Source organism: Daucus carota, chromosome 4, assembly GCF_001625215.2.
Source record: "Daucus carota subsp. sativus chromosome 4, DH1 v3.0, whole genome shotgun sequence".
NCBI classification, from domain to species: domain Eukaryota; kingdom Viridiplantae; phylum Streptophyta; class Magnoliopsida; order Apiales; family Apiaceae; genus Daucus; species Daucus carota.
In genome coordinates, this window is record NC_030384.2 from 5,347,171 (window position 1) to 5,372,205 (window position 25,035).

Consider the following 25,035-nt stretch of genomic DNA (forward strand, 5'->3'; position numbering starts at 1 on the left):
CAGACTCACCCCAATTCTCTCCATCTCTCGACTCTTCTCCATTCTTCTTTTCTCTTCTCTCTCGGTACTTCATCTCTCTTCTTCTCTTTCTTGACTTTTCGGCTAATTCGTTGAATTGATGTCCGATTATTACTCTTCTCCTTCTCCTAAACACTGGTATGTGCGTGTGTGCGTGTATAGTTGTATGCATGGTCTGATTTTTGAAGAACCCACTTCGGGTCGGGTTTGATTTCTGAAAATATACTTCGTTTTTGATGAAATTAGCATGGGGCTTTGGCTTAAACGATTATGAATTGGTGGAACCCGTGACTGGAGACCCGATTCGGGCACCTCCGGGTTTTGCCGCCGCCGGTGATGAGCTCCGGTGAGCCGGCGGGGGCGATGATGCTACTTTGAGTCCAAAAGTATTCATATTATCTCGTCTAAATATGTAATCCGAGTTACATGTTGGATTTTGTAAAAGTTTTGTTGATGTTTCGAAAAGGGTTTAATCAGTTTGGTTATGTGTTGTTGGTATTTGATTAAGTGTTTTGTGTTCATATGATGAGTATATTATGTTATTATGTGTTTATATTTTTTTTTTCCAGAATAAAGTGGAGTGGCTGCTACTGTAAATCAGTTCGTTCAGGGCTTATATGAACTCTGATTCTAAAATAAATGACATATTTGAATTCCTTGTGAAAAATTAGCTGGAATAGGCTCTTGAATCATGTTAATCGGATTAAAAATGAATGAGTTATAGGCGGTCAAAGTTTGGTCATGGCAGTTGACTTCGAGGAGAGAGAAATTCTGGTTGATGTGATGAAGAAGATGATGACGTGGCGAGCCGTCATTGGCTAGAATATTGAAATCAGTATTTAATATATTTGAGGGGCTATATGAATGAGTTTGGAGAAGTGTTTAGTATGAAAATTTAAGTAAATAAACTTTCGGATTTATTGGAATAAAAAGATTTTGGGTTTGAGTTACAAAATTTTAATTTATAATTTTGGTATTAGTACATGGTGAAAAATGAGACAATAAAGTTGTTGGTTGGTTTTAAATGATGCACATATATATATATATATATATATATATATGTATATTCTTTGTAATAGAAATTTTTATTTGATTATAATGTTGTGTTTGGTTGTTGGTGTCGGCTTGAGACCGACTGGAAGTTGATAAAACAAAGGAGGTGCTGCCAGAATTTTTATATATAATAATAATAATAATACTTTTTAGAGGCGTACCTATGTATTTTATTAACTTACTTGCTTATAATATATTATGTGACAAATGTGATTATGTGTTACGTGTTACAGTTATATGTGATTATGTCATGTGTATTTGTATGAAGTTTATATACGAGTAAATGATACGTGAATCGATGGGGTAGGTTAGTTTAGACGTCCTAAGTGAATGTTGAGTATTGAAAGGGATACTAAAGTTAGCATTATTACGCGTGTAGATTCGAAAGACGAGGTCGCGAAGCTTAAGAAAGGAAAGGCTCCATTAGGTGACAGTTAGAGGATTACTTTATCAAGTGGAAAACGAGTTGAGGCAAGTAACTTTTCTCTCTCTCTCTTAAGCAACTTATTGATAAATGATGATAAGTACTGTCACCTCTGAACCACCCTTTGAATTATGAAAGCCTGATTTCCTTTCTCATTGAATATATTGTCTCACTTTTGAACGCGAGCTCTTTCATGAAGATCATGTTTCTGTATCCAGTATATTCTTATCCTGAATATCTATCTTTTGATTGAATAATATTTCCTTTCCATATGCTTGACCTCCACAAGAATATGGATCTTGTTTCTATATTTGAAATTAAGAATGATTTTAAACTTGCAAGTGATTGCAAGTGTCCAAATGATTTGGAAGGTTGGTAAGTTTTTTTTTTAAAACGAAAGATATTTTTAAAGAAGAAAGTTTTCCAATTTAATGGTTTTCCACGGAATTCTATTGATTGGAGGCGTAAGTGGCCGAGTAACGCCGGTCCAGCTATTTGATTATGAAGACCAGTGAGGGCTGGCACATTATGAAGACCAGTGAGGGCTGGCATTTGAAAGGCCAAATAAGTTGCCTTTCGGGTACCCTATTCACGTCCAGAGGGACTGTAAAGTCCGGTATGGGGATTGTACGTGGCTGATCACCCGTGCAATCCAGAGCGTTATACACTCCAATCGAGTAAAATGTTTATGAAAAGAATTGTCCAGGTGTTGGACTGTTTTGAAAATGATATATTTTTGTGATGGAAAATAAAGTTTTGATGAAAGGATTGATTTGAAGGAAAATGTTATGAAAAGGGTAATTTTACGAAAGTTTTGAAAATAGGAATGTTTTATAAATTATTCATTTACAAAAATAGTTTTTATGTAATGATCCTGAACTTTGAATCTCTATTATGACCTTTGTAACTTTAGTCTATAATCGAAAACTCTCCATCTTATTTTGTTGAATAGTTTAATTTATTTGTTCATTATAGTTACTTGCTGAGCTTTTGTAGCTCATTCTGTTGTTTATCTAACCCTGACAGCTAAGCAAGAGGAAGATGGACAGTCCTAGGTGCTCAGTTCGTTAGACTGTCTACATCCCCCTCTCTGTTTCATTAGATTACTTTACCAGCTCAGGTAGAGGACGCTTTGGATAGTCAGTGGGGAGTAAGTATGTTAGTATGGACCGTTGTAAACAGTACCTTTGAGATGTTTTATATAATTCCAAGTAGGAATTATGGTTGATGCTATTTATTAAGGGTTTGTAATAAGTTTATAACTTATTATTTTGGTTAGTAGTTGTAACTTGTTTCATACCATCACCTGTTAAAGATCCTTGTGGTGTAAAGGGGTTGAGTATTTATATTGCTAAATCCAGGTTGTGCATGTTAAAGTTGATTTGTGACTCCTTAATCTAGACCCCGGATTGGGAGGGCGTCACAGTTGGTATCAGAGCTACAAGTTTTGGTCCCTGAAACAAGTTATAATAGGCAGATCTTAGGAACACTACATAAGTTAAGTGTGTGTTCCCAACCCATATAGGGTTCAGTTGAGATTATTCGATATAGTCTTAACGAGTTAAGTTTATAAGAGTAGAATAGCGTGTCTGAGTTAAAATCAAAGACGTTCAGATGAGTGCCATTTGACTTGTGATGCCAAGGCCTGGCTTATGAGGTGTATAAGTTGTCAAGGTGGATGTTGATCAATTTATCTCTATACCAGTAGGATTGGAGTTACTTGAGTTGGTGCCGAGTCACCAAGATGACCTATATTATCCTAGATCTGTTTTGGTGGTTGTAGTAGTAGGTTTGCAGCGGGTGACACTTATGGAATATTTCTCAGTTTTTCCCCTTATTTGATCATGTAGCCACATTATTGTGTTGTCTTTCATTTCAAACTTGTTTTTGTAACCCTGATTATCGTTATAACTACCTATGCATTTCTTTTCATAACATTGTTGCACCATATTGTTCCTTTCACATCAGTTTCAGATAATACCTATGCTTAATACCTATGTTTCAGAATAATACCCTGAACTCTTACCTTATGATTTCTATGATATGGCAAGCAACTTATGTGGTAATAGAGCTACATGTGCTAAAAGTTTAAAATGTTGGAATTATATATATAAGGTGGATAAGAAGAGATTGTTTTATGATATATTGCCATGTTAGCATGTTGCCTAATAGTAGGTTGCTTGTCTATTCATCAGAAAAATGTCAACCACACCAACAAACCCAGATGAGGGTAATCAGAATCAAGGTCGGGATCAAGAAGACCCTACCATGACTCAAATTCTCCGTCTTCTTCAGCTGCAAACCGCTGCTTTGAACCAGCAGCCCCAAGCTCCTCGAGTCGGAAGCTTTAAAGCTTTCCAATCCCTCCACCCACCTGAATTTAGGGGAACTACAGATCCAATTAAAGCGAAAACCTGGATAAAGGAAATGGAAAAAGCTTTTGCTTTAACGGAGGTGGGTGAAAATAAGAAAACGGAATATGCAAGTTTCTACCTGAAAGACGAGGCAAATTTTTGGTGGGAGTCCACCAAGACCTTAGAAGGAAATGGTATTATTACGTGGGAAAGGTTTACGGAGTTATTTTTGGAAAAGTATCTACCTCAATACTTACAAGATCAGTTGGAAGTTAAGTTTTTAGAATTGAAACAGGAAGGTATGACTGTGGCAGAATATGAGGCAAAGTTTTCAGAATTGGCAAGGTTTGTGCCAGAATATGTGAATACGGAACACAAAAAGGCAAAACGGTTTCAACAAGGACTTAAGTCATGGATACGTAGTCGAGTGGCAGTTTTTGAGCTTCAAACATATGCTGCAGTGGTTCAGAAGGCTATGATTGTGGAAGGTGAAAGTGAGATGTCAAAAAGAGAGAACGATAGTAAGAAAAGAAAATTTGAAAGGTCTGAAGAAAGTCAAGGGCAATCAAGTGGAAAGTCTAAAGGTAAATTCAGGAAAGGTTCTGACAACCCAACCAATAAAGGATGTCAAGGATCCAAGCCCGGAAATGTTGGACAGAGTAACCGTTTCTCCGGTCAGAATCAGCAACAGAAAGGTAATAGACCTCCGGCCCCAGAATGTAAGACTTGTGGGAGGAAGCATTCTGGAATCTGTAACAAGCCTAACATCACATGCTTCAAATGTAACAAGAAGGGTCATTATTCTTCAGAATGTACTAGTACTTCGGGCAAGAAGGGCGTGACATGTTTTAAGTGTGGCAAGTTGGGCCATATGGCAAGAGATTGCAAGGAGCCTGTTCAACAAGCAAATGTTCTGAGGATAGCTGGATCACCAACACCGACACCTCCAGTACAACCAAGAGCCAGAACTTTTAATATGACGATGAAAGATGCTGTTCAGGACTCAGATGTGGTTGCAGGTATGCTTATTGTGAATTCTTTAGATGCAAAAGTATTAATTGATTCTAGAGCTACTAAGTCTTTTATATCAAAGAACTTTGTGGATAAATTGAATTGTGCTACTCAACCGTTAGAACCCAACTTAGTTATAGAAGTGGCTAATCAGGATAAAGTATCGGTTGATAGTATTTGTCCTAGTTGTGACATAGAGATAGAAGGTTGTCATTTCTTCGCGAACTTGATACCATTCAAGTTAGGAGAATTTGATATTATTCTAGGAATGGATTGGATAGCAGACCATGATGCTCAAATTGAGTGCAAGAATAAGAAAGTGAGATTAAAGTCCAAGGATAATAAGGAAGTCGTCTTTCGAGGGCGAAAGCAAGAGAAAAAGTTTTTGACGATGATTCAAGCAAAAAGATTATTAAGGCAAGGATGGGAGGCCTATCTAGCTCATGTAGTCGATGTTAGTAGGGAACCACCCAAGATAAAGGAAATTCCAATTGTTAATGAATTTTCCGATGTTTTCCCGGACGAGTTACCTGGATTGCCACCAGACCGAGAGATAGAATTCACGATTGATTTGGCACCCGGAACTGAACCTGTGTCGAAAGCTCCTTATCGAATGTCACCTGTAGAAATGAAAGAGTTAGCTATGCAAGTACAGGAATTATTAGATAAAGGATTTATTCGACCAAGCGTATCACCATGGGGAGCGCCGGTTTTGTTTGTCAAGAAAAAGGATGGAAGCATGAGGTTATGTATCGACTATCGTGAACTTAATAAGTTAACCATTAAGAATAAATATCCATTACCACGTATCGATGATCTGTTTGATCAATTAAAGGGAGCGACATGTTTCTCTAAGATTGATTTGAGATCCGGTTATCACCAGTTGAAGATCAAAGCGGAAGATATACCTAAAACGGCATTTCGTACGAGGTATGGACATTACGAGTTCTTAGTGATGTCTTTTGGGCTGACAAATGCACCTGCCACATTCATGGACTTGATGAACAGAGTTTTTAAGAAATATTTGGACAAGTTCGTAATCGTGTTTATTGATGATATTTTGATTTATTCTAAAACGGAAGCAGAACATGCCGAACATTTGAGGATGGTCCTTGGAATATTAAGGAAAGAGAAGTTGTATGCCAAATTCTCTAAATGTGAGTTTTGGCTAAAGAAAGTTCAGTTTCTTGGTCACGTAGTGAGCAGTGAAGGCATCAAAGTGGACCCTGAAAAGATCGAAGCAATAATGAATTGGGAAAGGCCAAAGACACCCACAGAAGTTAGGAGTTTTCTAGGATTAGCTGGATATTATCGGAGATTTGTACAGGACTTTTCAAAGATTGCGGTTCCATTGACAAAGTTGACCAGAAAGAACGAGAAGTTTGTATGGACAGACAAGTGTGAAGAGAGTTTTCAAGAACTAAAGAAGAGGTTGGTATCAGCACCAGTGTTGGTTTTACCAGATGAAAAAGGGGATTTTGTGATCTATAGTGATGCTTCTCGTAGAGGGCTAGGATGCGTTTTAATGCAACATGGAAAAGTGATTGCTTATGTTTCTCGGCAATTGAAGCCTCACGAGCAGAAATATCCAACTCATGACTTGGAGTTAGCAGCAATTGTTTTTGCACTTAAGATTTGGAGACATTATTTATACGGAGAAAAGTGTGAAATCTATACGGACCACAAGAGCTTAAAGTACATCTTTACTCAAAAGGAATTGAATATGAGACAAAGACGATGGTTGGAGCTGATAAAAGATTATGATTGTACAATAAACTACCATCCTGGAAAAGAAAATGTGGTGGCAGATGCTTTGAGCCGAAAGGAGAGACTGAATATGTTAATGTCATCGAAAGAGTTAGTAAAAGAATTTGAAAAGTTGGAACTTGAGGTTCGAATGCCGAAGTCACAAGACAATGTGATGTATACAATGACCTTTCAACCCGAGTTGCTAGAGAAGATTCGACGATGTCAAGAGCAAGTGATGCTTCAAGAGAAGGATAAGTTGTCTGGTGAAGAGATAAATAGTCAAAAGGATGATGAAGGCATATTGAGATTTTCTTCTCGTATTTGGATTCCTGATGTCACAGAATTGAAGCATGAAATTTTACATGAAGCTCACAATTCAAGATATTCAATCCATCCCGGAAGTACCAAAATGTATAGGGATTTAAAGGAAAACTTTTGGTGGCCAAACATGAAGAAAGAGATCGCAGAATGGGTAAGCAAATGTTACACGTGTCAGAGAGTAAAAGCAGAACATCAAAGACCCAGTGGACTACTTCAACCACTGGATATCCCAGAATGGAAGTGGGAACACCTCGCTATGGATTTTGTAGTAGGACTACCAAGAACCCGAGCTAACCATGACGCTATCTGGGTGATTATCGATCGTTTGACCAAATCAGCACATTTTCTACCTATCAATGAAAGATTTTCATTAGATAAGTTGATTAAGTTATATTTGGATGAGATTGTTATGCGACACGGAGTACCGGTGTCTATTGTGTCGGACAGAGATCCCCGATTCAATTCGAGATTTTGGAGACAATTTCAGGAGCATTTGGGAACCAAGCTGAATATGAGTACCGCTTATCATCCACAGACGGACGGGCAAAGCGAAAGAACTATTCAAACAATTGAAGATATGTTAAGAGTTTGTGCATTGGATTTTAAAGGAAACTGGGACGATCATTTGCCTTTGGTGGAATTCTCTTACAACAACAGTTACCACGCGAGTATTGGTATGCCGCCATATGAGGCTTTGTATGGAAGAAAGTGTAGATCTCCTTTATATTGGGATGAAGTTGGTGAGCGTAAGCTTTCAAGTCCAGAGTTGATTCAACAGACCAAAGAAAAAGTGGAATTGATTCGGAAAAGATTGGTTGCTGCACAAGATAGACAGAAAAAGTATGCTGATCAGAATCGAAGAAATATGGAATTCGAGCCTGGAGAGAAAGTATTGCTAAAAGTATCACCATGGAAAGGACTATCCAGATTTGGAAAGAAAGGGAAGCTAAGTCCAAGATATATCGGACCTTTTGAGATATTAAAGAAAGTTGGAAGGGTTGCTTACGAGTTGGCTCTACCGCCGCAGATGCAACATATTCATAATGTCTTTCACATATCTATGCTTAGAAATTACAATGCAGATGCAAGTCATGTGATAGAATATGAGCCCCTAGAGATTCAACCAGACCTATCTTATGTAGAGCAGCCGGTAGAAATTCTAGATCGAAAAGAGAAGGCGCTTAGAAATAAGATAGTGCCGTTAGTAAAGGTTTTGTGGAGGAATCCTAGAGTTGAGGAAGCAACTTGGGAGCTTGAAAGCGAAATGCTTAACAAGTATCCTCATTTATTTACTTAGGTATGATTCTGGGGACAGAATCCCTTTAAGGGGGGAAGGATGTAATATCCGGGAATTTCGCGACTTGTATATCGAATATTATATGCAAATGTGCCATTTTATGTGAAATTAGAAAATAAATAAATATTATATTATATTCCAGTTGAATGAGGTGGTATATGATTTATGAATTTGAGTCAACGGTCAAGGAACCGAAAAGTGATAATTTACGAGGATTTAAACGAGAAATGAGTGAGTTATTAACTTTATGGGAAATATATGGGTACATGATCTTGTGACCCGTATGTGTTGATACGGTTATGTGGATAAGTGAATTTATGACCGATAAAGGATATCAGATTTTACACAAATGACGGAAATTGAAAAGTGTGAATAATTTATAATTTGATACATTAATTAAGTGAAAGTATGAAATGATTGTGGAATGTATGACTACGTGCTATATGACTTGTATGTACTGGAATATGTGATTGATGTGGTTTTAGATAATTTTAAATATTTTATTGTGTGAAAATATGAGTATACGAGCTCTTACATATTTTTGTAAAATATTTGAGATGTGATAAAATCATGGAATTTGCTTTATTATCTCTAGAATATTCCTAGAGACTTTTTTTTTTGAAAATGATTGTTGAATGTATTTCAGTGCTTTACTATTTTAAAAAGGGATTTTATAATCATTATTTTGATTATCGAGCATTATCTTGTAAAATTCATATAAAATAGCCTATGCGCTCAAAAATTATTTAAAAAATATGGGGACAAAGGTAATTTAATCCTCTATAATTTAATAATAAAATATTGTCACTCCCAAACTACTATTGAGGAGCTTTATAATTTACAAAACATTTTTAGTTGTTTTACACAAAAAGAAAAGCAAAACAGTATTAGTTTGTAGTTATATATTTACAAAAACTAGTCATGGGCTTTTAACCCCCAATCCACCAGACTCACCCCAATTCTCTCCATCTCTCGACTCTTCTCCATTCTTCTTTTCTCTTCTCTCTCGGTACTTCATCTCTCTTCTTCTCTTTCTTGACTTTTCGGTTAATTCATTGAATTGATGTCCGATTATTACTCTTCTCCTTCTCCTAAACACTGGTATGTGCGTGTGTGCGTGTATAGTTGTATGCATGGTCTGATTTTTGAATAAACCCACTTCGGGTCGGGTTTGATTTCTGAAAATATACTTCGTTTTTGATGAAATTAGCATGGGGCTTTGGCTTAAACGATTATTAATTGGTGGAACCCGTGACTGGAGACCCGATTCGGGCACCTCCGGGTTTTGCCGCCGCCGGTGATGAGCTCCGGTGAGCCGGCGGGAGCGATGATGCTACTTTGAGTCCAAAAGTATTCATATTATCTCGTCTAAATATGTAATCCGAGTTACATGTTGGATTTTGTAAAAGTTTTGTTGATGTTTCGAAAAGGGTTTAATCAGTTTGGTTATGTGTTGTTGGTATTTGATTAAGTGTTTTGTGTTCATATGATGAGTATATTATGTTATTATGTGTTTATATTTTTTTTTCCAGAATAAAGTGGAGTGGCTGCTACTGTAAATCAGTTCGTTCAGGGCTTATATGAACTCTGATTCTAAAATAAATGACATATTTGAATTCCTTGTGAAAAATTAGCTGGAATAGGCTCTTGAATCATGTTAATCGGATTAAAAATGAATGAGTTATAGGCGGTCAAAGTTTGGTCATGGCAGTTGACTTCGAGGAGAGAGAAATTCTGGTTGATGTGATGAAGAAGATGATGACGTGGCGAGCCGTCATTGGCTAGAATATTGAAATCAGTATTTAATATATTTGAGGGGCTATATGAATGAGTTTGGAGAAGTGTTTAGTATGAAAATTTAAGTAAATAAACTTTCGGATTTATTGGAATAAAAAGATTTTGGGTTTGAGTTACAAAATTTTAATTTATAATTTTGGTATTAGTACATGGTGAAAAATGAGACAATAAAGTTGTTGGTTGGTTTTAAATGATGCATATATATATATATATATATATATATGTATATTCTTTGTAATAGAAATTTTTATTTGATTATAATGTTGTGTTTGGTTGTTGGTGTCGGCTTGAGACCGACTGGAAGTTGATAAAACAAAGGAGGTGCTGCCAGAATTTTTATATATAATAATAATAATACTTTTTAGAGGCGCACCTATGTATTTTATTAACTTACTTGCTTATAATATATTATGTGACAAATGTGATTATGTGTTACGTGTTACAGTTATATGTGATTATGTCATGTGTATTTGTATGAAGTTTATATACGAGTAAATGATACGTGAATCGATGGGGTAGGTTAGTTTAGACGTCCTAAGTGAATGTTGAGTATTGAAAGGGATACTAAAGTTAGCATTATTACGCGTGTAGATTCGAAAGACGAGGTCGCGAAGCTTAAGAAAGGAAAGGCTCCATTAGGTGACAGTTAGAGGATTACTTTATCAAGTGGAAAACGAGTTGAGGCAAGTAACTTTCCTCTCTCTCTTAAGCAACTTATTGATAAATGATGATAAGTACTGTCACCTCTGAACTACCCTTTGAATTATGAAAGCCTGATTTCCTTTCTCATTGAATGTATTGTCTCACTTTTGAACGCGAGCTCTTTCATGAAGATCATGTTTCTGTATCCAGTATATTCTTATCCAGAATATCTATCTTTTGATTGAATAATATTTCCTTTCCATATGCTTGACCTCCACAAGAATATGGATCTTGTTTCTATATTTGAAATTAAGAATGATTTTAAACTTGCAAGTGATTGCAAGTGTCCAAATGATTTGGAAGGTTGGTAAGTTTTTTTTTTAAAACGAAAGATATTTTTAAAGAAGAAAGTTTTCCAATTTAATGGTTTTCCACGGAATTCTATTGATTGGAGGCGTAAGTGGCCGAGTAACGCCGGTCCAGCTATTTGATTGTGAAGACCAGTGAGGGCTGGCACATTATGAAGACCAGTGAGGGCTGGCATTTGAAAGGCCAAATAAGTTGCCTTTCGGGTACCCTATTCACGTCCAGAGGGACTGTAAAGTCCGGTATGGGGATTGTACGTGGCTGATCACCCGTGCAATCCAGAGCGTTATACACTCCAATCGAGTAAAATGTTTATGAAAAGAATTGTCCAGGTGTTGGACTGTTTTGAAAATGATATATTTTTGTGATGGAAAATAAAGTTTTGATGAAAGGATTGATTTGAAGGAAAATGTTATGAAAAGGGTAATTTTACGAAAGTTTTGAAAAGAGGAATGTTTTATAAATTATTCATTTACAAAAATAGTTTTTATGTAATGATCCTGAACTTTGAATCTCTATTATGACCTTTGTAACTTTAGTCTATAATCGAAAACTCTCCATCTTATTTTGTTGAATAGTTTAATTTATTTGTTCATTATAGTTACTTGCTGAGCTTTTGTAGCTCATTCTGTTGTTTATCTAACCCTGACAGCTAAGCAAGAGGAAGATGGTCAGTCCTAGGTGCTCAGTTCGTTAGACTGTCTACATCCCCCTCTCTGTTTCATTAGATTACTTTACCAGCTCAGGTAGAGGACGCTTTGGATAGTCAGTGGGGAGTAAGTATGTTAGTATGGACCGTTGTAAACAGTACCTTTGAGATGTTTTATATAATTCCAAGTAGGAATTATGGTTGATGCTATTTATTAAGGGTTTGTAATAAGTTTATAACTTATTATTTTGGTTAGTAGTTGTAACTTGTTTCATACCATCACCTGTTAAAGATCCTTGTGGTGTAAAGGGGTTGAGTATTTATATTGCTAAATCCAGGTTGTGCATGTTAAAGTTGATTTGTGACTCCTCAATCTAGACCCCGGATTGGGAGGGCGTCACAGTTGGTATCAGAGCTACAGGTTTTGGTCCCTGAAACAAGTTATAATAGGCAGATCTTAGGAACACTACATAAGTTAAGTGTGTGTTCCCAACCCATATAGGGTTCAGTTGAGATTATTCGATATAGTCTTAACGAGTTAAGTTTATAAGAGTAGAATAGCGTGTCTGAGTTAAAATCAAAGACGTTCAGATGAGTGCCATTTGACTTGTGATGCCAAGGCCTGGCTTATGAGGTGTATAAGTTGTCAAGGTGGATGTTGATCAATTTATCTCTATACCAGTAGGATTGGAGTTACTTGAGTTGGTGCCGAGTCACCAAGATGACCTATATTATCCTAGATCTGTTTTGGTGGTTGTAGTAGTAGGTTTGCAGCGGGTGACACTTATGGAATATTTCTCAGTTTTTCCCCTTATTTGATCATGTAGCCACATTATTGTGTTGTCTTTCATTTCAAACTTGTTTTTGTAACCCTGATTATCGTTATAACTACCTATGCATTTCTTTTCATAACATTGTTGCACCATACTGTTCCTTTCACATCAGTTTCAGATAATACCTATGCTTAATACCTATGTTTCAGAATAATACCCTGAACTCTGACCTTATGATTTCTATGATATGGCAAGCAACTTATGTGGTAATAGAGCTGCATGTGCTAAAAGTTTAAAATGTTGGAATTATATATATAAGGTGGATAAGAAGAGATTGTTTTATGATATATTGCCATGTTAGCATGTTGCCTAATAGTAGGTTGCTTGTCTATTCATCAGAAAAATGTCAACCACACCAACAAACCCAGATGAGGGTAATCAGAATCAAGGTCGGGATCAAGAAGACCCTACCATGACTCAAATTCTCCGTCTTCTTCAGCTGCAAACCGCTGCTTTGAACCAGCAGCCCCAAGCTCCTCGAGTCGGAAGCTTTAAAGCTTTCCAATCCCTCCACCCACCTGAATTTAGGGGAACTACAGATCCAATTAAAGCGAAAACCTGGATAAAGGAAATGGAAAAAGCTTTTTCTTTAACGGAGGTGGGTGAAAATAAGAAAACGGAATATGCAAGTTTCTACCTGAAAGACGAGGCAAATTTTTGGTGGGAGTCCACCAAGACCTTAGAAGGAAATGGTATTATTACGTGGGAAAGGTTTACGGAGTTATTTTTGGAAAAGTATCTACCTCAATACTTACAAGATCAGTTGGAAGTTAAGTTTTTAGAATTGAAACAGGAAGGTATGACTGTGGCAGAATATGAGGCAAAGTTTTCAGAATTGGCAAGGTTTGTGCCAGAATATGTGAATACGGAACACAAAAAGGCAAAACGGTTTCAACAAGGACTTAAGTCATGGATACGTAGTCGAGTGTCAGTTTTTGAGCTTCAAACATATGCTGCAGTGGTTCAGAAGGCTATGATTGTGGAAGGTGAAAGTGAGATGTCAAAAAGAGAGAACGATAGTAAGAAAAGAAAATTTGAAAGGTCTGAAGAAAGTCAAGGGCAATCAAGTGGAAAGTCTAAAGGTAAATTCAGGAAAGGTTCTGACAACCCAACCAATAAAGGATTTCAAGGATCCAAGCCCGGAAATGTTGGACAGAGTAACCGTTTCTCCGGTCAGAATCAGCAACAGAAAGGTAATAGACCTCCGGCCCCAGAATGTAAGACTTGTGGGAGGAAGCATTCTGGAATCTGTAACAAGCCTAACATCACATGCTTCAAATGTAACAAGAAGGGTCATTATTCTTCAGAATGTACTAGTACTTCGGGCAAGAAGGGCGTGACATGTTTTAAGTGTGGCAAGTTGGGCCATATGGCAAGAGATTGCAAGGAGCCTGTTCAACAAGCAAATGTTCTGAGGATAGCTGGATCACCAACACCGACACCTCCAGTACAACCAAGAGCCAGAACTTTTAATATGACGATGAAAGATGCTGTTCAGGACTCAGATGTGGTTGCAGGTATGCTTATTGTGAATTCTTTAGATGCAAAAGTATTAATTGATTCTAGAGCTACTAAGTCTTTTATATCAAAGAACTTTGTGGATAAATTGAATTGTGCTACTCAACCGTTAGAACCCAACTTAGTTATAGAAGTGGCTAATCAGGATAAAGTATCGGTTGATAGTATTTGTCCTAGTTGTGACATAGAGATAGAAGGTTGTCATTTCTTCGCGAACTTGATACCATTCAAGTTAGGAGAATTTGATATTATTCTAGGAATGGATTGGATAGTAGACCATGATGCTCAAATTGAGTGCAAGAATAAGAAAGTGAGATTAAAGTCCAAGGATAATAAGGAAGTCGTCTTTCGAGGGCGAAAGCAAGAGAAAAAGTTTTTGACGATGATTCAAGCAAAAAGATTATTAAGGCAAGGATGGGAGGCCTATCTAGCTCATGTAGTCGATGTTAGTAGGGAACCACCCAAAATAAAGGAAATTCCAATTGTTAATGAATTTTCCGATGTTTTCCCGGACGAGTTACCTGGATTGCCACCAGACCGAGAGATAGAATTCACGATTGATTTGGCACCCGGAACTGAACCTGTGTCGAAAGCTCCTTATCGAATGGCACCTGTAGAAATGAAAGAGTTAGCTATGCAAGTACAGGAATTATTAGATAAAGGATTTATTCGACCAAGCGTATCACCATGGGGAGCGCCGGTTTTGTTTGTCAAGAAAAAGGATGGAAGCATGAGGTTATGTATCGACTATCGTGAACTTAATAAGTTAACCATTAAGAATAAATATCCATTACCACGTATCGATGATCTGTTTGATCAATTAAAGGGAGCGACATGTTTCTCTAAGATTGATTTGAGATCCGGTTATCACCAGTTGAAGATCAAAGCGGAAGATATACCTAAAACGGCATTTCGTACGAGGTATGGACATTACGAGTTCTTAGTGATGTCACTACGCCATATATGGCCTATGACAACATCAAAAAAATGATGCCATAACCCCAAAATATGTTGCCATAGCCCGAAAAAGGGCTATTGCAACATAAAATTTAAGTTGCATTTTTTCATGTTGCCCTAGGCTTCTATTGCAACATTTGGGTAACCTACTGCAACACGGCTTTTTATGTTACAATAGACGTGATATTGCAACATCTGACTACCCTATAGCAACAAATATATTATGTTACGTTAGACCTCCTGATTTCAAAAAAAGTGGGACCCACACGTGGGTCACACATGTGGGTCCTATGTTTGGACACCTGTTTTTCAGTTGCATGTTTGCAACATTTTTTGTTATAAATTGAAACATATATATATTAGCTACTACAACATATATGTGCTAATGCAAGACTAAATTAACAACTTTGCAATATTTCACTATATCCACTGAAACATTAAACTATTCTTTCATACAAATCAAAGTTTATAACAAATCCAACCAAACAAAACTACCTAACAAATCCAACCAAATCAAAGTATTAAACGAATCCAACCAAACATCCCACTACACTACACTATTATATATAAACATATTCTTGCATTTGCTCGCACTTCTCAAGTTCGGAAATTTCCAAATTCTGGAACAGTCAAGTCTTTGACTTTGTTAAGTTGATCCATTAACGGCTTAAGCTTCTCCTGCAACAATACAATGCAACTACTAAGCTGAGCTCCAGTAAAGAAGCATGCTTTATTTTAAACTCAAATTATGTGTACTTAGTTGGGCAGTGCACAGATAACACAATAAAGTTGCAGCAGATAATGAAATTAATACTAAACAGGGTAAGAACTTCGTCCATGATCAATATTTGTATAGTGGCTGAAACATGGGAAATATTAATTCTTACTAACTAAAGATATAAGACATGGCAGAGGATGACTTGTGCCAATTAGGTCATGCTACAAACTATATGAATTCAAAGACATATGCCAACTTATTATAAATGCCAAACCAGAAGTCCAAAACAATAGTTGTAGATAACTAGAGCATGCTATGTGAAATATTTATAATTCGTTTTCCTTTTATTGTCACTATGCCATTATGATTGAGGCATAACAGGTACAACGAATATAACCAATTAGCAATGAATAAATCTATAGTCCCCGGCCATCAGCAAGCTAGTTAGATACCTCATTGAACAAATATTGTATCCAATGTATACATTATAATGATAGAACACTTGAGCAACCAGCTAGTATGTACATTAAAACAACTCAATGTTAAAGAGGAAGAAATAGTAAGAGCCTCCCTTATAAGGATTATCAACTGAGCATTATTTTTACCTGGTTATATACCACCGGTAGTCACTAGCATCTTCCATAGAATTCTTTACTGCTCACTCACACCAAATACAAAACTGTGTTGTACTGTGACGAGCATAAAATATGTGAGAATCATAATGAAATGAGAAAGTCTTATTGTCACACTAAACTGAGTTGACTACATGTCTTGAACATTAAGCAGGCCAACAACAAAAGCACCATTTTCATGTAAAATATATCCATATATGCAAAGCACTGACATTGAGACAAATGCAAAAGAATCGGAATATTTGCTCTTTACTAAAGATTGCGCACGAAATCTGGTCTAGAAAAAGGATGCCCCAAGGTAGCTTAATAATATACAGAAAAGAAAAGACATACAAGATATTATACAAAACAGGGACCTCTTCCTCGTGATAGATCTTTTATAATTAAGAAGAATATTGTTGTTGAACACTTTTAAGCAACAAAAAAATTAACACAAAAACAGAGTATTGCAATTTCACAAAACAAATGAAAAAAAAAACAAAAAATCAAAGGAAATAAACTAGATAAAGATAATAAACCAAATAAACATAAAAACAAAGAACACTAAATGCAAATAAACTCATAACATGAAGCCCTAAATTCAAAAATACCTTATAATAAAGTCTTGGAGTGCAAACCCAAACTAAGAACACCTGAAATCAAAGAGAAAGAGATATCAGATGAAGTTTAAGAGATTATATGTAAGTAATTGAACCCTAATTGAAGTTTAATGAAGAACCAAAACCCTGATTGAAAAGCCAAAACCCTAATTGAAGAATTGGAACCTCGACCCACAAATCAACTGTGCTCCAACTATAAATGCAAATCCAAGTTAATTAAAAGTGATGGCGAGATTGAGTGAAAATGGTGGCCAGAGAGAGATTAGCTTCAGAGAGATTAACAAGAGAGAGAGAGTAGAGAAGGGAGAGAGAGTTGAGCGAGGGAGAGAGTGTAGTGAGTGTTGAGGGTATTCAAGGAGACTCGAGCGTGTATAGTGTATGTGTGAAAATTTCAAACTTGGCTGAAAATTTGGGCGGCTGTAAGCCTAATTTTTACCCGCTTTGAGCTCGATATTTGCCCAGTTCAATAAAGTCAAATAATGTACTGCACGTCTGCACCTATACTTTATTATTTTAACAAATAAAATTCATGTAATTATTTTAGGAACAAAATTCATTATATGTATTTATTACTACTTATAATTCGTATATCTATATTTTTATTTTTGAAACTTATATATCAGTTCTGATATCAAAACAAGGGGAATTTAATTATTTTTACTTTTCATTGCTTTTAAAAAAATTAATTACTTTTAAAATTCCTATTTTAATTTTTTAATTATTATGAATAAAATTTGCATATCATCGCGTATCTTATTTATTTAATTTGCATATCACTTTAAAATATTGTTAAAATAATTTAAATTATTATTTAATGTTAAAATAATATTATAATACTTTAAGCTAACACTTTTACAAGTATATTACAAGCTGCAACACATAATGTTTGCTATTGCAACATATAATTGACATGAATGGTTATCGTTGCGGTAGATATGGATCAGTGTCTCTATTGCAACATAATTTTGCAACACTCGCGTTCATACCATTGCGATAGATCATATATGGCGTAGTGTGTCTTTTGGGCTGACAAATGCACCTGCCACATTCATGGACTTGATGAACAGAGTTTTTAAGAAATATTTGGACAAGTTCGTAATCGTGTTTATTGATGATATTTTGATTTATTCTAAAACGGAAGCAGAACATGCCGAACATTTGAGGATGGTCCTTGGAATATTAAGGAAAGAGAAGTTGTATGCCAAATTCTCTAAATGTGAGTTTTGGCTAAAGAAAGTTCAGTTTCTTGGTCACGTAGTGAGCAGTGAAGGCATCAAAGTGGAGACATTATTTATACGGAGAAAAGTGTGAAATCTATACGGACCACAAGAGCTTAAAGTACATCTTTACTCAAAAGGAATTGAATATGAGACAAAGACGATGGTTGGAGCTGATAAAAGATTATGATTGTACAATAAACTACCATCCTGGAAAAGAAAATGTGGTGGCAGATGCTTTGAGCCGAAAGGAGAGACTGAATATGTTAATGTCATCGAAAGAGTTAGTAAAAGAATTTGAAAAGTTGGAACTTGAGGTTCGAATGCCGAAGTCACAAGACAATGTGATGTATACAATGACCTTTCAACCCGAGTTGCTAGAGAAGATTCGACGATGTCAAGAGCAAGTGATGCTTCAAGAGAAGGATAAGTTGTCTGGTGAAGAGATAAATAGTCAAAAGGATGATGAAGGCATATTGAGATTTTCTTCTCGTATTTGGATTCCTGATGTCACAGAATTGAAGCATGAAATTTTACATGAAGCTCACAATTCAAGATATTCAATCCATCCCGGAAGTACCAAAATGTATAGGGATTTAAAGGAAAACTTTTGGTGGCCAAACATGAAGAAAGAGATCGCAGAATGGGTAAGCAAATGTTACACGTGTCAGAGAGTAAAAGCAGAACATCAAAGACCCAGTGGACTGCTTCAACCACTGGATATCCCTGAATGGAAGTGGGAACACCTCGCTATGGATTTTGTAGTAGGACTACCAAGAACCCGAGCTAACCATGACGCTATCTGGGTGATTATCGATCGTTTGACCAAATCAGCACATTTTCTACCTATCAATGAAAGATTTTCATTAGATAAGTTGATTAAGTTATATTTGGATGAGATTGTTATGCGACACGGAGTACCGGTGTCTATTGTGTCGGACAGAGATCCCCGATTCAATTCGAGATTTTGGAGACAATTTCAGGAGCATTTGGGAACCAAGCTGAATATGAGTACCGCTTATCATCCACAGACGGACGGGCAAAACAAAAGAACTATTCAAACAATTGAAGATATGTTAAGAGTTTGTGCATTATTTTTTAAAGGAAACTGGGACGATCATTTGCCTTTGGTGGAATTCTCTTACAACAACAGTTACCACGCGAGTATTGGTATGCCGCCATATGAGGCTTTGTATGGAAGAAAGTGTAGATCTCCTTTATATTGGGATGAAGTTGGTGAGCGTAAGCTTTCAAGTCCAGAGTTGATTCAACAGACCAAAGAAAAAGTGGAATTGATTCGGAAAAGATTGGTTGCTGCACAAGATAGACAGAAAAAGTATGCTGATCAGAATCGAAGAAATATGGAATTCGAGCCTGGAGAGAAAGTATTGCTAAAAGTATCACCATGGAAAGGACTATCCAGATTTGGAAAGAAAGGGAAGCTAAGTCCAAGATATATCGGACCTTTTGAGATATTAAAGAAAGTTGGAAGGGTTGCTTACGAGTTGGCTCTACCGCCGCAGATGCAACATATTCATAATGTCTTTCACATATCTATGCTTAGAAAGTACAATGCAGATGCAAGTCATGTGATAGAATATGAGCCCCTAGAGATTCAACCAGACCTATCTTATGTAGAGCAGCCGGTAGAAATTCTAGATCGAAAAGAGAAGGCGCTTAGAAATAAGATAGTGCCGTTAGTAAAGGTTTTGTGGAGGAATCCTAGAGTTGAGGAAGCAACTTGGGAGCTTGAAAGCGAAATGCTTAACAAGTATCCTCATTTATTTACTTAGGTATGATTCTGGGGACAGAATCCCTTTAAGGGGGGAAGGATGTAATATCCGGGAATTTCGCGACTTGTATATCGAATATTATATGCAAATGTGCCATTTTATGTGAAATTAGAAAATAAATAAATATTATATTATATTCCAGTTGGATGAGGTGGTATATGATTTATGAATTTGAGTCAACGGTCAAGGAACCGAAAAGTGATAATTTACGAGGATTTAAACGAGAAATGAGTGAGTTATTAACTTTATGGGAAATATATGGGTACATGATCTTGTGACCCGTATGTGTTGATACGGTTATGTGGATAAGTGAATTTATGACCGATAAAGGATATCGGATTTTACACAAATGACGGAAATTGAAAAGTGTGAATAATTTATAATTTGATACATTAATTAAGTGAAAGTATGAAATGATTGTGGAATGTATGACTACGTGCTATATGACTTGTATGTACTGGAATATGTGATTGATGTGGTTTTAGATAATTTTAAATATTTTATTGTGTGAAAATATGAGTATACGAGCTCTTACATATTTTTGTAAAATATTTGAGATGTGATAAAATCATGGAATTTGCTTTATTATCTCTAGAATATTCCTAGAGACTTTTTTTTTTTGAAAATGATTGTTGAATGTATTTCAGTGCTTTACTATTTTAAAAAGGGATTTTATAATCATTATTTTGATTATCGAGCATTATCTTGTAAAATTCATATAAAATAGCCTATGCGCTCAAATATTATTTTAAAAATATGGGGACAAAGGTAATTTAATCCTCTATAATTTAATAATAAAATATTGTCACTCCCAAACTACTATTGAGGAGCTTTATAATTTACAAAACATTTTTAGTTGTTTTACACAAAAAGAAAAGCAAAAGAGTATTAGTTTGTAGTTATATATTTACAAAAACTAGTCATGGGCTTTTAACCCCCAATCCACCAGACTCACCCCAATTCTCTCCATCTCTCGACTCTTCTCCATTCTTCTTTTCTCTTCTCTCTCGGTACTTCATCTCTCTTCTTCTCTTTCTTGACTTTTCGGCTAATTCGTTGAATTGATGTCCGATTATTACTCTTCTCCTTCTCCTAAACACTGGTATGTGCGTGTGTGCGTGTATAGTTGTATGCATGGTCTGATTTTTGAAGAACCCACTTCGGGTCGGGTTTGATTTCTGAAAATATACTTCGTTTTTGATGAAATTAGCATGGGGCTTTGGCTTAAACGATTATTAATTGGTGGAACCCGTGACTGGAGACCCGATTCGGGCACCTCCGGGTTTTGCCGCCGCCGGTGATGAGCTCCGGTGAGCCGGCGGGGGCGATGATGCTACTTTGAGTCCAAAAGTATTCATATTATCTCGTCTAAATATGTAATCCGAGTTACATGTTGGATTTTGTAAAAGTTTTGTTGATGTTTCGAAAAGGGTTTAATCAGTTTGGTTATGTGTTGTTGGTATTTGATTAAGTGTTTTGTGTTCATATGATGAGTATATTATGTTATTATGTGTTTATATTTTTTTTTCCAGAATAAAGTGGAGTGGCTGCTACTGTAAATCAGTTCGTTCAGGGCTTATATGAACTCTGATTCTAAAATAAATGACATATTTGAATTCCTTGTGAAAAATTAGCTGGAATAGGCTCTTGAATCATGTTAATCGGATTAAAAATGAATGAGTTATAGGCGGTCAAAGTTTGGTCATGGCAGTTGACTTCGAGGAGAGAGAAATTCTGGTTGATGTGATGAAGAAGATGATGACGTGGCGAGCCGTCATTGGCTAGAATATTGAAATCAGTATTTAATATATTTGAGGGGCTATATGAATGAGTTTGGAGAAGTATTTAGTATGAAAATTTAAGTAAATAAACTTTCGGATTTATTGGAATAAAAAGATTTTGGGTTTGAGTTACAAAATTTTAATTTATAATTTTGGTATTAGTACATGGTGAAAAATGAGACAATAAAGTTGTTGGTTGGTTTTAAATGATGCATATATATATATATATGTATATTCTTTGTAATAGAAATTTTTATTTGATTATAATGTTGTGTTTGGTTGTTGGTGTCGGCTTGAGACCGACTGGAAGTTGATAAAACAAAGGAGGTGCTGCCAGAATTTTTATATATAATAATAATAATACTTTTTAGAGGCGCACCTATGTATTTTATTAACTTACTTGCTTATAATATATTATGTGACAAATGTGATTATGTGTTACGTGTTACAGTTATATGTGATTATGTCATGTGTATTTGTATGAAGTTTATATACGAGTAAATGATACGTGAATCGATGGGGTAGGTTAGTTTAGACGTCCTAAGTGAATGTTGAGTATTGAAAGGGATACTAAAGTTAGCATTATTACGCGTGTAGATTCGAAAGACGAGGTCGCGAAGCTTAAGAAAGGAAAGGCTCCATTAGGTGACAGTTAGAGGATTACTTTATCAAGTGGAAAACGAGTTGAGGCAAGTAACTTTCCTCTCTCTCTTAAGCAACTTATTGATAAATGATGATAAGTACTGTCACCTCTGAACTACCCTTTGAATTATGAAAGCCTGATTTCCTTTCTCATTGAATATATTGTCTCACTTTTGAACGCGAGCTCTTTCATGAAGATCATGTTTCTGTATCCAGTATATTCTTATCCTGAATATCTATCTTTTGATTGAATAATATTTCCATTCCATATGCTTGACCTCCACAAGAATATGGATCTTGTTTCTATATTTGAAATTAAGAATGATTTTAAACTTGCAAGTGATTGCAAGTGTCCAAATGATTTGGAAGGTTGGTAAGTTTTTTTTTTAAAACGAAAGATATTTTTAAAGAAGAAAGTTTTCCAATTTAATGGTTTTCCACGGAATTCTATTGATTGGAGGCGTAAGTGGCCGAGTAACGCCGGTCCAGCTATTTGATTGTGAAGACCAGTGAGGGCTGGCACATTATGAAGACCAGTGAGGGCTGGCATTTGAAAGGCCAAATAAGTTGCCTTTCGGGTACCCTATTCACGTCCAGAGGGACTGTAAAGTCCGGTATGGGGATTGTACGTGGCTGATCACCCGTGCAATCCAGAGCGTTATACACTCCAATCGAGTAAAATGTTTATGAAAAGAATTGTCCAGGTGTTGGACTGTTTTGAAAATGATATATTTTTGTGATGGAAAATAAAGTTTTGATGAAAGGATTGATTTGAAGGAAAATGTTATGAAAAGGGTAATTTTACGAAAGTTTTGAAAAGAGGAATGTTTTATAAATTATTCATTTACAAAAATAGTTTTTATGTAATGATCCTGAACTTTGAATCTCTATTATGACCTTTGTAACTTTAGTCTATAATCGAAAACTCTCCATCTTATTTTGTTGAATAGTTTAATTTATTTGTTCATTATAGTTACTTGCTGAGCTTTTGTAGCTCATTCTGTTGTTTATCTAACCTTGACAGCTAAGCAAGAGGAAGATGGCCAGTCCTAGGTGCTCAGTTCGTTAGACTGTCTACATCCCCCTCTCTGTTTCATTAGATTACTTTAGCAGCTCAGGTAGAGGACGCTTTGGATAGTCAGTGAGGAGTAAGTATGTTAGTATGGACCGTTGTAAACAGTACCTTTGAGATGTTTTATATAATTCCAAGTAGGAATTATGGTTGATGCTATTTATTAAGGGTTTGTAATAAGTTTATAACTTATTATTTTGGTTAGTAGTTGTAACTTGTTTCATACCATCACCTGTTAAAGATCCTTGTGGTGTAAAGGGGTTGAGTATTTATATTGCTAAATCCAGGTTGTGCATGTTAAAGTTGATTTGTGACTCCTCAATCTAGACCCCGGATTGGGAGGGCGTCACAATTTTCGCTTTGAAGTTATGGAGATATTACTTGTACAGAGAAAACTGCGATATTTATACAGATCTTAAGAGCTTAAAGTATATATTTACTCAGAAAGACTTGAATATGAGACAAAGAAGGTGGTTGGAGTTGATTAAGGATTATGACTCTTCTATTAACTACCACCCAGGTAAAGCTCATAGTTCTAGATTCTCAATTCATCCAGGAAGTACTAAGATGTATCAAGACTTGAAGGAAAACTACTGGTGGCCAGGAATGAAGAAAGAGATAGCAGATTGGGTTAGTTAGTGTCTAACCTATCAGAAAGTGAAGGCAGAACACCAAAGACCAAGTGGATTGTTGCAACCTCTAGAGATTCCCCAATGGAAATGGGAAGAGATTGCAATGGACTTTGTAGTTGGTCTACCTAGAACCCGATCAAACCATGATCCTATTTGGGTAGTTATCGATAGATTAACTAAGTCCGCGCATTTTCTCCTTATCAATGAAAGATATTCCCTAGAGAAGTTAGTCAAGTTATATCTGGATGAGATTGTAACTAAGCATGGAGTTCCTGTAGCCATTGTGTCTGATCGAGATCCAAGATTTAATTCGAGATTTTGGTCTAAGTTTCAGGAGTGTTTAGGAACCAAACTCAAGATGGGTACTGCTTACCAGCCTCAGAAATACGGGAAAAGTGAAAGGACAATTCATACTATAGAGGATATGTTAAGAGTTTGTGTGTTGGATTTCAAAGTAAACTGGGATGATCACCTACCATTAATAGAGTTTTCTTATAATAATAGGTATCACGCCAGTATTGGAATGCCACCTTATGAGGCACTATATGGTCGTAAGTGTCGATCCCCTCTCTACCGAGAAGAAGTGGGTGAAAGAAAGTTATTAGGTCCTGAGCTAGTAGAGCAAACCAAAGAAGCAGTATTGTTAATTCAGGAAAGGCTAGAAGCAGCTCAGATTAGAAGGGTAAGTTGAGTCCTAGATATATTGGACCATTTGAAGTTTTAAGAAGGGTGGGTAAAGTCGCTTATGAGTTAGCCTTACCACCTAAGTTTCTACATATTCATAATGTCTTTCATGTATCCATGCTGAAGCCATATGTTCCTGGTTCAAACCAAGGGATTGAGTATGAACCAATCAAGATTCAGCCAGACTTGACTTATATAGAACAACCAGTTCAGATTCTAGATCGCAAGGAGCGAGTTCTTAGGAATAAGACTACTCCGATAGTGAGAGTGCTTTGG

At 36.1% G+C, this 25,035-nt stretch overlaps 2 protein-coding genes and 1 long non-coding RNA gene across 5 annotated transcripts; 2 read left to right on the plus strand and 1 right to left on the minus strand.

The window, feature by feature from the left end:
* LOC108194697 (uncharacterized) lies at positions 1–12,027 on the plus strand. 2 transcript variants are annotated; one of them, XM_064092306.1, is made up of 4 exons: positions 1–156; positions 1,451–1,542; positions 3,691–4,868; positions 10,616–12,027. In XM_064092306.1, exons 3-4 carry the CDS (start codon positions 3,695–3,697, stop codon positions 10,672–10,674), a joined length of 1,233 nt encoding a protein of 410 aa, XP_063948376.1. In that variant the 5' UTR covers positions 1–156; positions 1,451–1,542; positions 3,691–3,694; the 3' UTR covers positions 10,675–12,027. The 2 variants fall into 2 exon arrangements, with proteins under 2 accessions (XP_063948376.1, XP_063948377.1); XM_064092307.1 differs by having other exon boundaries at positions 11,685–12,027.
* Positions 10,616–23,738, plus strand: LOC135152333 (uncharacterized). Of its 2 annotated transcripts, XM_064092305.1 has the most exons (4): positions 10,616–10,707; positions 12,854–14,031; positions 22,327–22,418; positions 23,396–23,738. In XM_064092305.1, exons 2-3 carry the CDS (start codon positions 12,858–12,860, stop codon positions 22,383–22,385), a joined length of 1,233 nt encoding a protein of 410 aa, XP_063948375.1. In that variant the 5' UTR covers positions 10,616–10,707; positions 12,854–12,857; the 3' UTR covers positions 22,386–22,418; positions 23,396–23,738. The 2 variants fall into 2 exon arrangements, 1 of the variants encoding a protein (XP_063948375.1); XR_010291370.1 differs by lacking the exons at positions 10,616–10,707; positions 12,854–14,031 and adding an exon at positions 20,870–21,050.
* Positions 15,384–17,366, minus strand: LOC135152334 (uncharacterized). Its single transcript, XR_010291371.1, has 4 exons — positions 17,064–17,366; positions 16,930–16,971; positions 16,313–16,396; positions 15,384–15,667 (listed from the first exon to the last, which is right to left on the minus strand). It is a non-coding gene; the product is annotated as an uncharacterized LOC135152334 (long non-coding RNA).
* Positions 23,739–25,035: the final 1,297 nt, after the last annotated feature.